This window comes from Mytilus trossulus, chromosome 11 (genome assembly GCF_036588685.1).
Source record: "Mytilus trossulus isolate FHL-02 chromosome 11, PNRI_Mtr1.1.1.hap1, whole genome shotgun sequence".
Lineage (NCBI taxonomy): Eukaryota > Metazoa > Mollusca > Bivalvia > Mytilida > Mytilidae > Mytilus > Mytilus trossulus.
The window spans coordinates 28,665,122-28,680,899 of record NC_086383.1 but is presented as its reverse complement, the minus strand read 5'-3'; the positions used below and the strand labels follow the sequence as shown (position 1 = coordinate 28,680,899).

Below are 15,778 nucleotides of genomic sequence, written 5' to 3'. Positions count from 1 at the left end.
AAAAGTATGTTTCAGTAACTGTTGTTAAATTTATTTATTTGCTGCGAAGAAAAGTAGTTTCACCGTCCCCTATCAGGCTAAAGTATCAGTGTGGGGTATAATTCGAGATTTTTGAGTGGATGACAAAAAAGTGCGAACATTAAAATTCACTTGTTTTGCTTTTACCTCCACATTGTTGGCAGGAGCGACAGGTATATATATATATATTATATATAAAAAAAGAAGATGTGGTATGATTGCTAATGAGACAACTGTCCACAAAAGACCAAAAATGACACAGATATTTTACAACTATAGGTCACCGTACAGCCTTCAACAATGAACAAAGCCCATACCGCATAACAATCGGCTTAAATGAAAGATATAACCGGCGAATGTGAAAGATAAAATCGGCGCAAGGGAACTGCAGATCGGCACAAACATGACAAGCACAAAACCGGCCGCGTGCAACATATCTGTTAAATCGTCACTTCAAACTGCAAAACCCTGGCGTAGTTTTTTCTATATTTCTTATTTTACAATGATATTATATAAACTTAAAACAATTTAGACGACAAAAAATAGCCGGTGACCGCATATCATTTGTACATCCGATGATTGAAACGGAAACATTTACAGACATTACATGTCATATTTAAACAAAATGCATGTTTACAAGACTCCTTATTCAAAGTTAAAAACTGAAATTTGCTTATTTGTATTGATTTTTACATGCATTCTATTGAAGACCTGTTGGTGACCTTCTGCTGTTGTTTGTTCTGACTATGGTCGGATTGTTGTCTCTTTGACACATTCCCCATTTACATTCAATTTTATGCACTTACATAATTATCTAGTTCATGCATCATTGTTTGAATAAATATCGGGAAATTTATAAGTTACGTATTAAAAGTAAATGTCGTATGGTTATCATCTATCAACTATACATCAAGGTTATATAAAGTGGATGCAAGCCAAAATAGGCAACCAGACGGCCTTCAACAGCGAGAAAACCCTGATCGCTTAGTCAGATAAAAAAGGCCCCGACATAAAACAAAAATATCAAACAATTCAATTGAGAAAACCTAACATCACGGTCTAACTACTTAAAACAAAAAAATACGAAATGAATGCAAATATGGCAGACATGAACCAACGACAACCACTGAACTACAGGTTCCTGACTAGGAACAGACACATGACGAATGCTGCGGGCTTAAACTGAACTACAGGTACCTGACTAGGAACAGACACATGACGACACTGAACTACAGGTTCCTGACTATAGGAACAGACACATGACGAATGCTGCGGGCATACACTGAACTACAGGTTCATGACTAGAAACAGACACATGACGAATGCTGCAGGCATACACTGAACTACAGGTTCCTGACTAGGAACAGACACATGAAGAATGCTGCGGGCTTAATTTTTTAATATTCAGGAGTCGGTTTCACAAAAAAAAAATAAGATTGATCGTGACATTGAATTGTTCATGACTGATCATGACTTACGATAAATCTTAGTCGTAATTTTTTATGTGAAGCCGATTGCAGATACGATTTATAATTTTTAGTTGCATGTGATATTTTCCCCAAAATGATTCAAAAATCTACCGAAATATCGCTATTATTTTATCTTATTGTTATTCTTTATTGCCAATTATGGAAAAAGGAATATTTAATAAATAACGATGACTATTTCAAGTCATATTGTGCTTTGTCCGACGACGGGTAGTTCTTGTTTTGTATTTTCCAACAAATCTACATGTGAAATATTATTAGATTATTACATGGCATATTTCATATCGCATGTATTATCAGCCCTATGTTCGATATCACCCCAAGAGCCGCATGGCGTATTGGTTGAGGAGTGATAATACATGCGATATGAAAAATGACATGTTATGATCTTTTTATTATAATTATGCTTCAACAATTGAGAAAAATAACAGATTCTAATATGACGTCCTTATCGCGCTTTGTTAACAAAGCCGTGTTCTAATGAGCACAAAAAATATGTTTGACACATGCGCACGGACTTTTTATATTAACGTTATTTCCATCGTTATCTTTTAAATATTTACATTTAAGCAGCAAGCATAAATTTTTATTATATATTTTTATCAAACAACATATATTTACCCTGGTTGTAGTTTTTAAACTTTCAAATATGAAATGTAATATACAAACTCCTCGGGGAGAAAACGGGAACAGACAAACAGTCTTACGGTATTTTCGTACGCTTCGACCTATAAATATATTGTATTTGTCATGTTAGAATCGAAATAATTCCTTCATGTCATGCTCTATGCTCATTTTAACATGGGTAGGCATTATATTTGACCACATTTTACACCTCGATAACGCTCAGTGAAAAATATCGACAAATATAATGCCTACCCATGTTAAAATGAGCATAGAGCATGACATGAAGGAATTATTTCTTAATAAGAATATTGATCCTTTTACGTGGTTCTCAAATAGAAGTTCAAAAAGTGAAAATTCACGGACGTCGGACCCAAATGTTGTTCATTTGATATGAATACTTTCTATAAAATTCCTCAACAGAGAAGAAAAACAGCAGTATGATATATTTTGATATGGCCGATAACAAAGGCATCCAACAATACTTACTGCTGTTGTGTTGGTTTTTTTTCTATGGTCGGGTTGTTGTCTCTTTGACACATTCCCCATTTCCATTCGCAATTTTATACATAATGAACACTGCAGTTAGGAAAAGTCAACATTTTTACCATTTTTATCATATGTTTTGTTTTTTGTTTATTTAACACAATAAAACTTTTTGTATCCAAATAATTTGTTCTGTACCCTACTCAATAATGTTTTTCACTGAAAACGTACCGTTGAGGAGTATTTTCCGGAATTTGCCGAGAATCACCGGAATGCCATGCGATAAGGCTACTGAAAGGCATGTGATAAAATTTTAAGCATGTTGATCAATATAAGTGGTTTTGTAAATTCGTAAAATAATGCCGGGCTCTAATTTGTCTGTACAGAACCTTTGAATGCCATGTCTGACTAGAAAAGAAGAAGGTCTTGAAAAGTCCAACCGCAAGTATTTCATACATACATATTAAGGACGAGAACATGTTGATATGATATAAAAGTATCCTGTATGCATTGTAACGTGTTGTATTTCACAAGAACTGATCCGAAGTAAACTTTTTACCACACACTAAGGGAACTATCATTTGATTTTTATGGGGGGGGGGGGGGGGGGGCGGCTAGGATGAAAAATTGTGTCTTGCATTTTTTTTAGTTGTAATCTCTGTCCTGCCTTTTTATTTTTCACTCTATCCGGTCCTGCTTTTTTTTTTAGTTTATTCTGACTTTTTTTACATAAATTGTCATGCTGACTTCTTTTTTTTTTGCAAGTGTCTCATCCTGCCTTTTTACTCAAAACTCCTGTACTGCCTATTTTTTTCAAATTTCATCCTAGCCCCCCCCCCCCCCCCCCCCCATAAAAATAAAATGGTAGCTCCCTAACTTTGACACTAATAGTCTATGCTAACCAATCTTTAGATATAAGAAGATGTGGTATGAGTCCTGAGTGCCATTAAGACACCTCTCCTTCCTAGTCACAATTTAATAATGTAAACTATTATATGTCAATGTACGGTCTTCAACACGGAGCCTTGTCTCACACCGAACAGCAAGCTATAAAGGGCCCCAAAAATTGCTAGGTTCAACCATTCAAACGGGAAAACCAATGGTCCAATCAAATAAAAACAAGAAACGAGAACCACTTACGAACCACATCAACAAACGACAACTACTGAACATCAGATTTCTCTTTACATTCATTAAATACTTCAAGTTAAGCGTAGTAGCAAATACCAAATCAAATATTAAAAACTTCAGTTAGATTCGGCCTATGATCGTACCAACAAGTTCCCGCACTTCAGGCGAATGCACCACAGCCAATAGACCATTTTGGGGCCATGTATTTTCCGAGCTCCCACACTTCAGGCGAATGCACCACAGCCAATAGACCATCTTGGGGCCATGTATATTTTCCGAGATCCCGCACTTCAGGCGAATGCACCACAGCCAATAGAACAACTTGGAGCCATGTATTTTTCGAGCTCCCGCACTTTAGGCGAATGCACCACAGCAAATAGACCATCTTGGGGCCATGTATATTTTCCGAGCTCCCGCACTTCAGGCGAATGCACCACAGCCAATAGAACAACTTGGGGCCATGTATTTTCCGAGCTCCCGCACTTTAAGCGAATGTACCACAGCCAATAGACCATCTTGGGGCCATGTATTTTCCGAGCTCCCGCACTTCAGGCGAATGCACATGAGCCAATAGACCATCTTGGGGCCATGTATTTTCCGAGCTCCCGCACTTCAGGCGAATGCACCACAGCCAATAGACCATCCTGGGGCCATGTATTTTCCGAGGTCCTGCACTTCAGGCGAATGCACATGAGCCAATAGACCATCCTGGGGCCATGTATTTTCCGAGCTCCTGCACTTCAGGCGAATGCACATGAGCCAATAGACCATCCTGGGGCCATGTATTTTCCGAGCTCCTGCACTTCAGACGAATGCACACGAGCCCATAGACCATCTTGGGGCCATGTATTTTCCGAGCTCCTGCACTTCAGGCGAATGCACATGAGCCAATAGACCATCCTGGGGCCATGTATTTTCCGAGCTCCCGCACTTCAGGCGAATGCACATGAGCCAATAGACCATCTTGGGGCCATGTATTTTCCGAGCTCCTGCACTTCAGGCGAATGCACATGAGCCAATAGATCATCTTGGGGCCATGTATTTTCCGAGGGATGAAAGATACCAGATGTACGGTCAAACTCATAAATCGAAAAATAAATTGACAACACCATAGCTAAAAATGAAAAAGACCAACAGAAAAACAATAGTACACATGACACAAAATAGAAAACTAAAGGAGAAATACACGAACCCCACCAAAAGCTAGGGGTGATCTCAGTTGCTCCGGAAGGGTAAGCAGATGCTGCTCCAAATGTGGTACCCGTCGTGTTGCTCGTGTTCTAATAAATCCAGTAAATAGTCTAGTATCATGAAAATGGCCTGCTGCAGTGACAAGTACTTGAGGACAAAACAATATGTTTTGCCCCCCCCCTTTTTCCCACCAATGCAATTGATAGCAATGCAGCAGCAAACATCAGCATGGGACCTTATATTATTTTATGTTATATTAGGTCACATTATCGACCCTGGACATGACTACAGTAATCCTCACAGAATCGACAAACTCACCTGTAGCATTGGTAGACTGAAAAGTTACATACACTTCATTTGAACTTTGGTGGATAGTTGTCTCATTTACAATCATACCACATCTTCTAACTTTTCTGACTAAATAAAGGAGATATAGTAATCACATATACTCTTCACAGCTGAGAGATCATGATTTTGTTTCGGTAGCAAAATACAGTGAAGCTTTATAATATGTACTATTTTTGCCATAGTTCAAATGCATGGTATGTGGTTACTTTTTTCTGACTACGCCCATATTCTCTGGTGCCTGAATTTGCATGCTGGACAAACAAATCAAACCAACAAAGACCATAACTAAGGAATGGTATAATTTCATTGTTCCTTTAAAAATTGTTATACGATGATGACTGATGTACCCATATTTTGACTATTTTATTTATTGTGTCTGTTTATTTAACGCATCAATGTAATATAACGGAATTAGATGAGACTATCATTAAAGTGAGAGGGTTAGCTCCAAAGAACCAGGTTTAATCCACCATTTTCTACATTTGAAAATGCCTGTACCAAGTCAGGAATATGACAGTTTTTGTCCCTTCGTTTATGTTGTGTTTTGTTATTTGATTTTGCCATTTGATTATGGACTTTCCGTATTGATTTTCCTCTAAGTTCAGTATTTTTGTGATTTTACTTTTTTCAAATGACTAAAAAAAAAACTTAACCTGTCTATAGCAATCCAACACATTTTCACTATTCACTGTACATAGCATAGAAAATGATAGTGCGGAAGGGGCACATTCTTGTTTACTATTCATTCATTAATAGTTTCTGTGGTTGATAAGAATCTTTTAAAATAACTGATCTTATGATGTAAAATATGCCCAGCTTTGATTTAGAAATCTAACTTCCTGAACTATCCTAACTTTTCATCTGGAACAACTAAAAGACAAAAGAAAATAAAGATAGTATCCCCTACTTAGGCAGCAACCATTTGATTATCAGGGGGTGGGGGCTGGCTATGGATTTTTTCCCAAGACAAACTTTTTTTTATAAAGAAGATATATTAAGGTGGTACCTAACACTACAGGGAGATAACTCTGTAAAATCAGCTAAACGTTTTAATTATGTTGTGTTGTTAAGGGAATAATAAGCTTCTCAATGATCAAAATAAGTGTTTGTCAAACTGCTATATAACCAGTGTATTTTTTCTGATAAAACGGTCGTTTAAATATTTAAAGATTTTTAAAATACATTTTTGTCAAAAGTTCAAAGTAAATACTTTGTCAAAATTTCAAGAAAATAAAACGAGCCCAATTAATTTTAGGTAAAGTGTTGGGTACCATCTTAAGTGTTCTCTCCCTTGGCATTAGAGCACCATGGTTCCTTGGTATTATATATTTGATAATTTTATAATATAATGTATAGGGGCCATAGCTCTATATTTGTTTTGGAAAACAGGTGCTTTGTTTATTTCCATGGAGCTATTTTGAAAATTCTGGGGGAAACACTGTTATTAGTTTGCTACTACAAAAAAAATATTGTAAACAATATACATATATTTATTTAATCTAAACATTTTTTTGTAGCACCAATTACAACATAACATATTATAACAATTAACAAACAATATATGTAGAGTAGCAATAAACCTCATTATAAATTGAAATTTACAGAATAACAAGAACATAAAATTTCCATTTTGTATTATGTTGGTTCTAATGCTATATTCTCTTTTCTTCATTTCTAATACTCATTTTTTTGTATCTTTATTGTTATGCCCAAAACAAAATACTATGGATTCATTTTATTTTTGTAGGTGCCAATTTCTGTGGATTGTGGAAACCTTGCATTTACGTGGATATGCAATTTCATGGTTCTTCCAAAGTCTGTATCAACTTTTATAGCAAATTTGTATTTCCTTGTCATTGAGTTTCACCTGTACCCGCTTCTCATTATGTCCATGGAAAGAGAATGTTAAATTGTATCCAGCAAATAATAAAGAATCCACAGTAATTTGCTGAATACAATTGCACGTTGTCTTTCCATGGACATAATGAGAAGATTAAAATTGATCCACATTAAAGTGTATTTATACATGTTACCATTGATTGACTGGTGTTTAAAGCACTTATGTTTTTCAGCACTTCTGTGCAATTTTTAGGTCTGCATTTTTATTAAGTGAAGGAAGCCAAAGTGTAAGCTAAAAACTGTTGACCTTGACAATCCTTGTCAATTATTTAAAGAATTAAGCTGATCTTACCTGCCACATGTGATATGTGACAACCTCAGTGTGACAGGCTAGTGATACAGTAGTGAGACTACTTTGACCAATCACCAAAAGCTCCTCACTAAACAAATGAGCTGCATCAGGGTTGAAATCAACATTATGCAAGTGCACATACTTATCTATATGCATGAGACTTTTGATTGGTTTTGGAACATTCAAATACGGTCTGTTTTGAAAGGTTCTTATGAATGTCTATACCGTGACAGACTTAAAGGATACATTTATTTGCATAAGGTCCATTTTTCTCCACCATAGCCCATATGGGATAGCATATTCTTTTCACATGAATTCACTATTTGATATATATGTGTTTTTATATTTACAAATTAAATAACAATATCTCAACAACATTAATACAGTACATAGTTTAATATGAGGCCAAATAAAATAATATGTGTGTTCCCTACTACTTTTTTGAAAAAATAGGTAAAGTAGGTTTAACCCCACCACATTTTTGTGCCTGTCCAAAGTTAGGAGCCTCTGGCCTTTGTTAGTCTTGCATTATTTTTAATTTTAGTTTCTAGTGTATAATTTGGATTTTAGTATGGCGTTCATTATCACTGAACTAGTATATTTGTTTAGGGGCCAGCTGAAGGATGTCCCCGGTTGTGGGAATTTCTTGCTGCATTGCAGACCTATTGTTAACCTTCTGCTGTTGTCTGTTCTATAGTCGGGTTGTTGTCTCTTTGACACATTCCCCATTTCCATTTTCAATTTTATGTACAAAAACTTTTTTTTATTTTACAATTTTTTTTACATTGAGTCTATGGGAGAGAAGTTCTGACTTTAACAGTGTTTATGGATAACAACCCAATAAAACTTTAAGGTTGATTATTTCTAAGCTTTAAATATAGGGTAGGTAGTGAAATAGGAAGCACACATATTTATTTACTTGGCCTGTATGGTAGTATATGTATATTATAAAGTATGAATTATCTTTTATGTTTAACATACATTCTAGCTTACAAAAGAGTAAGTTCGACAAGGGCCATGTTTGGCCCTAATTATAGAATTGAATGGTACATGATAAAATATGTGTTAAGTTGGCTTGAAGACACGTGAGAAACCAAATAAGAACTATTTATGTCAAAGTTTTATTCTAAAGCGTTGGTTTCTACATCAAAAATAGGTCAAAATAAGAGATATTGAAGAAATTTGACAAAATTGGCCTGATTTCAACCAAATTTAGGACAAGGAAACATTGGTTATTGGTGAATAAATCCTAATTTGAAATTTAAGGTAAATAGAGGGACATGCTAGGGCCTTATCAAACCTACTCCTTTGTCAAAAGTTAAAGACCTCATGCACAGACACCCAAAAAAGAGGTTGGTTTAGGCGAATCAAATATAACATACAAATTCCATTAGGAATAAAAATATTTTTTTTAGTAATTATTTAAGAGAAACAGGGTTATTGCTCTCAAAGGGAAATAACTCTTATTCATTTTAAGATTAAAGTACTCATGTTTTAAAGGAAAATAATTTAATTTTGGATGTGACATGTCTTCTGATTGGCATATGTTATTTTGTTATGAGCCCATAGACATAATTTAGTCATGTGACTGTGACGTCGTCAACATTTTTTCATGGTTTTCTACAGTTTAAAATGGAAATTAGAATTAAATTATAAGAACTATTAATGATATCATTAGAAGAACTGAAAAAGAATCAAAGCAAATCAAGATTGCAAATGTCATGTTTTCAAAGGCAAACATGACAAGTTTCACATTTAAGAAATTGAGCAGTGGAGAAGTATTGAGAATAAAAACAAACATCACAGCCAAATATGTTCAACATCATATAACACGGGAAAAATATAATAAGTAACAATTACTATACAATAATATAGATGCAACATAATAAAAAGTTGTTAAAAAGTTGTTTTTTTCTTACAGAAGGAAACATTTCACTGATAAATATTGTTATACATGTAGTAACATTGAGATTAGTTTCTTATTTTTTAAACTGAATCAGTGTACTATATTATAGGTTTATTGCATGAATATTGGGGAATATTGTCCTGAGTAGAATTTTATATTGCACAAGCTTGTGAGTGCAATTTATGTTCTACGAGGGACAATATTCCCCAATATTGCAATAACCCTTTTATTGAATAGCAATATAATATTTGAAAGTAAAAATTGTTTTAAACTAAGAATTTGTCATTGATGACATCATGAATTTTGAAGATTTATTGAACTAGTGCCATATTGGAATTTATTGCACGCTAACTTTTGGTTACCTTCAGTGGGATATATTATATTGCTATGCAATAAATAAAGATTCTACCACTGCATCGAGTGTAATACAATATTTATCCACTGGAAACAGTTGAATTTTCAAATTTAAAACGCAAGGCCTGTCCGAGCGTTTTAAATATTTAAAATTTAAGTGTCGAGAGTGGATAAATATCGTATCACACAAGATTTGGTGGTGGAATCTGTTTCTCTAATGATTTTCTAACATTATGCAGGCAAACTTATTCCTTCTTTTCGAATGATCTGTCAAAAGATGTGTTCTTTCTATGTGACGTTATCAGGCATGGTTGCCTTTTTTCATGCTGTCACAAAACTCACAATAGGAATTACAGAGGACAGCAAAAAAATTCGACGTCATAATCGGATTTAAACCAATGAAGTCTGAGATCAAAGAACCACACGTTGATTAATTTTTTTTATACAATGGGTGCAGAAAGGGATACATTGACGAAGAATTAGAAAAAAAGCTTTTATTGCACTACTGTAAATTTAGAAATAATTGCATGCCTTAATTATTGTCATTTTTTTAAAAATGCACAAAAAATATGACTTGAATTATTTTGATTTCAGGAAAATCTAAATGGAGATATATAATATTCTGGGCCCAGATGACAAAATGTTAGTGCTAATATTATTGCATAGCAATATAATATTTCCCACAGAAAGTAACCAAAAGATAGAATGCAATAAATTCCAATATTGCACTAGTGCAATTAATTTTCAAAGTTCATGACGTCATCAAAGACAAAATCTTAGTTTAAACAAATTTTTACTTTCAAATATTATATTGCTTTACAATAAAAGGGTTATTGCATGAATATTGGGGAATATTGTCCCCAATATTCATGCAATAACCCTATATTATTGTGACAATCATAATCATCAATACACTATCAAAATCCTGACAACTAATTCTGAATTTACAGTATCTATAAAAAATACAATTTAACGTCTAGTAAGACACAATTAGTACACATGATTACAAATGAAACTACAACAATATTTTGTGAAAATGAACACATTTCTTTTACACATTGTGACTTGGATAGAGAGTTGTCTCATTGGCACTCATATCACATCTTCTTATAACTATATACAATGTTTGTTTGAAATTTTTCAAACAGTACAAAACCACATTCAATTCAATTGATTAATTGCAGTAGATTTTCAAAGTTTTCTTCACTCAATTGCACACTTAATTTCCTCTCTACTGATTGACCACACTTGCCATTCAAGTTTTGACTGTGTCATGTGACTCATGTCCATTATGGAAACCATTTGTTTTCTCTTCTATTTCAGAATTTTGTCTTCCAATGAAACTGTCCATAAAATTTGCTGCACCAAATAATTTTATTATCTCATGAAATGCTTCAACAGGTAATATTCTGCAATAAAAAATATATAATGCTATATGGTACTCCCAAATAATTTAAAATATAGAGTTGTCTCCTCTTTATCTACAAACTAACTGTTTTATATGTAGTTATCTTTAATATCACTACAAACTAACTGTTTTATATGTAGTTATCTTTAATATCACTACAAACTAATTGATTATGGAGTTATGAGTTATCTCCCATATAAATGGTCACAGACCACAATTAATTCCTCTATCAGTTCTTTATACATTGTAACCTTTTGCATCATTAAAAAAATTGCACCATGCATGCACTTTATTTGTCAATTTTTCTTTAGTGTGTGTAATGTCCAAATATATATCCAAAATTCACCTCTTCTTTCATTTCCACCCCAAAAAAAATAAGAAATGAGTGAGGAAGGGAAAGAAAAAAAATTAAGGAAAAACACTTGAATATTAGTGGACAACAAAAAGCAGGGTATTTAATTGGGGCCTTGGGTCAAATACAAACTAATTGAATATGAATTATACATTTAAGTTATCTCCCATATAAATACAAACTAATTGAATATAAAGTTATAAGTTATCTCCCATATAACTACAAACGGCCCAAGGCCACAATTAATGACCCCGCTTTTCGTTGTCCACGAATATAGTTCCTTTAAATTAGAGTGTATTTTGTCTTAATTTTTTTTCTTGTCCTTCCTCACTCATTTCTTAATTTTTTTGGGGTGGAAATGGAAGATGAGAGGTGAAATAAATTTTTGGATGTTGTATTTAAACTGATTTTGATATGGAATGAGTGATTAGGCCAAGTGCAAAAAGGTAATACAATGTATTTACAGTTTTCGGAACATCTCTTGACTTGTCAATAGGGGTATGGATGTGTATTGGCTAAATTTGTAAGATGTGTGAAAGCAATCTTTCTGAATTTTGGATATATTTTTGGACTAGAACTATACATTACACACACAAAAAATTGGACAAAAAGATTCGGTGCAATTTTTTTAATGAGACAAAAAGTTATAAAGAACTAATAGCGGAATTAATTGTGGTCTGTGGCAACACTCATTGAAAATATGGAGTTATCTCCCATATAACTAAAAATTATTGAAAATATGGGGTTATCTCCCATATAACTAAAAATTATTGAAAATATGGGGTTATCTCCCATATAACTACAAACTTGTTGAAAATATGGAGTTATCCTCTCATATAACTACAATGTAATTGGTAATACAGAGTTATAAAGTTATCTCCCTTATAATTACAATCGAATTGAAAATATTGAGTTATCTCCCATAGTTATTGTGGCTCCTTCACTGATTTGAATCAGTAAGACCAAGCACAACAGAATCCAACATGACAACTTTAGTAACAGCACTGAACAGAAGCAAATTATTGCGTAAAAGTTGATTGACAATATAAATAAGTAAGATTTTTATTATTATCTCTATATTTTTACTGAATAGCGCATTTAGAATGAATGTAAAATATTTTTAATGAAGTTGTGGCAATTTCCTGCTGTGTGTCAAAAAACGTGTAAAATGCTTTCCCACATTGTTCTTACATCTTAGAAACAAAAACAAGTCATTGCACACTGTCTAATTGTAGAACTATACAATTAATTGAAAATATTGAGTTAACTCCAACACTTGAAAATATGTTTCAAAACAAGAATGTGTCCACAGTACACGGATGCCCCAATCGCACTATCATTTTCTACGTTTAGTGGACCGTGAAATTGGAATAAATTCTCTAATTTGGCATTAAAATTAGAATGATGTTATCAAAGGAAACATGTACACTAAGTTTCAAGTTGATTGGACTTCAACTTCACCAAAAACTTTAACCTGAAGCGGGACAGACGGAAGGACGGACGAACAGAGGCACAGACCAGAAAACATAATGCCCCTCTACTACCATACTCATAGGTGGGGCATGATAACTCAGATTAAGTTAAGTTTCTTGATAACCAAATGAATTACAACAAAACATAAAGACATGATTCTTTTACATCAAATTGATGGCTGATTAATGTTTCAAACATGGCCCTTCAACTTTTTGTTGTCTCGTTAAATATTTAAATGTCAGAAAGCCCTAGTCCAGAACTCGTCTTTACATTCTACTTTTAATTGACAATGATCCATAGTAAAATAATTGAAAATATGGAGTTATCTCTTATATAATAACTTTATGTTTTTTACTTTAATTGTTTGTTTTTTTACTATTTAATTTTGTAAGTTAATATGCCTTTTAATTTTAGAAAAATCTTAAATGCAGCCATTAGATCAGAGTAACAAAATATTGCAATTTTAATAATTCTGAGTTGAGTATGGCGTCAATTATCACTGTACTAGTAAAGACATTTGTTTAGGAGCCAGCTGAAGGACACCTCCAGGTGCGGGAGTTTCTCACTGTATTGAAAACATATTGGTGGCCTTCTGCTGTTGTCTGTTTTATGGTCGGCTTGTTGTCTCTTTGACACATTCCCCATTTCCATTCTCAATTTTAGCTTGGATTGGAGCAAAGAAAGGCAAAATGTGTTTATAGTCCAGTTTTTTTTTTATCTCTATCTTGTTTAAAAATGTGACACTGATGAATAAGACACAAAACAATGCGAAAGATGTCTGAATAAGGCAACAAGTTGCTTAAAATTTACATCACTTGGACTCTGATGTATAGTTGTCTTATTGGCAATCATACCACATCGCTAAATCTTTATACCATTGGCATTTTCTTCGTCTTATTTTGAACCTCCTATCCAAATACTGTATAAAAGTGCCTATTATCAGGGGAAATGTAAAATCACACAACATATACTTATCTTTATACAGTTCATATAATGTCAACATAAAAGAATTATATGTATATGAAAATGAAAAAGACAGCTTTGAACTAAAAACAGATTTTACCTCCTTTTCATTCATGGGGGTCTAGAAGATTTTAAGAATAAAATGATAGATAGTCTCTTGGACACATTCCCCATTTCTATTCTCAATTTTATATAAACAGAAAAATAGGATAAACAAGAATGTGTCCCCAGTACATGGATGCCCCACTCGCACTATCTTTTTCTATGTTCAGTGGACCGTGAAATTGGGGTCAGAACTCTAGTTTGGCATTTAAAATTAGAAAGATCATATCATAAGGAACATGTATACTAAGTTTCAGGTTGATTAGACTTCAACTTCATCAAAAACTACCTCAACCAAAACTTTTAAATTGAAGCGGGACAGACGAACGAACGAACAGACGAACGAACGAACAGACGGACGGATGGATGAACAGACAGACGGACAAACAGACCAGAAAACATAATGTTCTTCTACTATCGTAGGTGGGGCATAAAAATAAAGAAAAGAGAATAATTACAGTTTGTTAACATGTAAAGAACAGAAAATAATGGGCAAAAAGTATAAAAAAAAAGAGAAAAATGATCTAAAATTTAAAGAATACAGAAAAGAAGGATCCCTTATCTAGAGCATCTTTCATAAATAGACAAATACTTATCTATAGCTTCTGTACTTCTCACATCTTACTGGTGAATCAATAGGATTCTTTAGATCTTATACAAATCATGGAAATTAATGATTACAGAAATGAATGATGTCCAGAATAGAGAATTCAATATTGATAAAATATCATTTTTAGGAGATTTTTAAAGAATAAGCGTGATTTTTAAAGAGTGGGAAATAGCCATAAAGTTTAGTGAATACACAAATGAAGAATCATGCATACAGACCCTCATAGCTTCTAAACCTTTCCTATCTTGCTGTTGATATAAAGTTCTTTATTCAAATCATGGTAATAAATACAGTGTCATCAGTACTAATGTACTTATGTTTTGAGAAATGTAAAGACAAAAAAAATCTAGGTATAAAAATCATTTAGTACTAATAGACTTACAATTTGAGAAATGTCATTATAAGAAACTGATCTTGGTATATATATATATATCCTTCAGTACTTATACTATAGACTTACGTTTTGAGAAATGTGAAGAAGTATATAGATCTTGGTATACATATCATTTGTTGGTTTGTCAGAATTGCCTGCATTATTTTTTCAACTGTATAGCTAACTTTCAATGGGGGCAGTATCCATGGAAACCTGAAATATTAAAATAATAACATATTGAATATCAATCAATTGTTAAAATAATGTGTTTTAAAATCTTAATCAATATTACTATAATTCATAACTTATTTAAAGTTATGCCAGTAACCGTAATGAAATCATGCTGTGAAAAATTCAAAGGAAAGATTGAGTGTCCTTATTTTTGTCCTGCTTATAAATGAAGTATGGGTTATTTGCTCATTGTTGAATACTGTATCATATAAAAAAAGAAGATGTGGTATGATTGCCAATGAGACAACTCTGGACAAAAGACCAAAATGACACAAACATTAACAATTATAGGTCACCGTACGGCCTTCAACAATGAACAAAGCCCATACCGCATAGTCAGCTATAAAAGGCCTCAATAAGACAATGTAAAACAATTCAAATGAGAAAACTAACGGCCTTATTTAAGTAAAAAAAAATGAACCAAAAACAAATATGTAACACATAAACAAACGACAATCACTTACGGTAATTACAGGCTCCTGAGATGCTTATCTATAGTCTCTAGCATCAATGTCAATTGATTTCTAGTG

At 33.3% G+C, this 15,778-nt stretch overlaps 1 protein-coding gene across 1 annotated transcript in view; it reads right to left on the bottom strand.

Moving 5' to 3' along the window:
- Positions 1-6,775: 6,775 nt before the first annotated feature.
- The window catches only part of LOC134690958 (epidermal retinol dehydrogenase 2-like), a 30,027-nt gene continuing 21,024 nt past the window's right edge, over positions 6,776-15,778 (bottom strand). Inside the window, exons 4-5 of the mRNA XM_063551136.1 lie at positions 15,105-15,230; positions 6,776-11,145 (exon numbers count right to left, since the gene is read on the bottom strand). Coding sequence (XP_063407206.1) covers positions 10,992-11,145; positions 15,105-15,230 — 280 coding nt within the window. The 3' untranslated portion in view covers positions 6,776-10,991. The remainder of the gene's footprint in view (positions 11,146-15,104; positions 15,231-15,778) is intronic.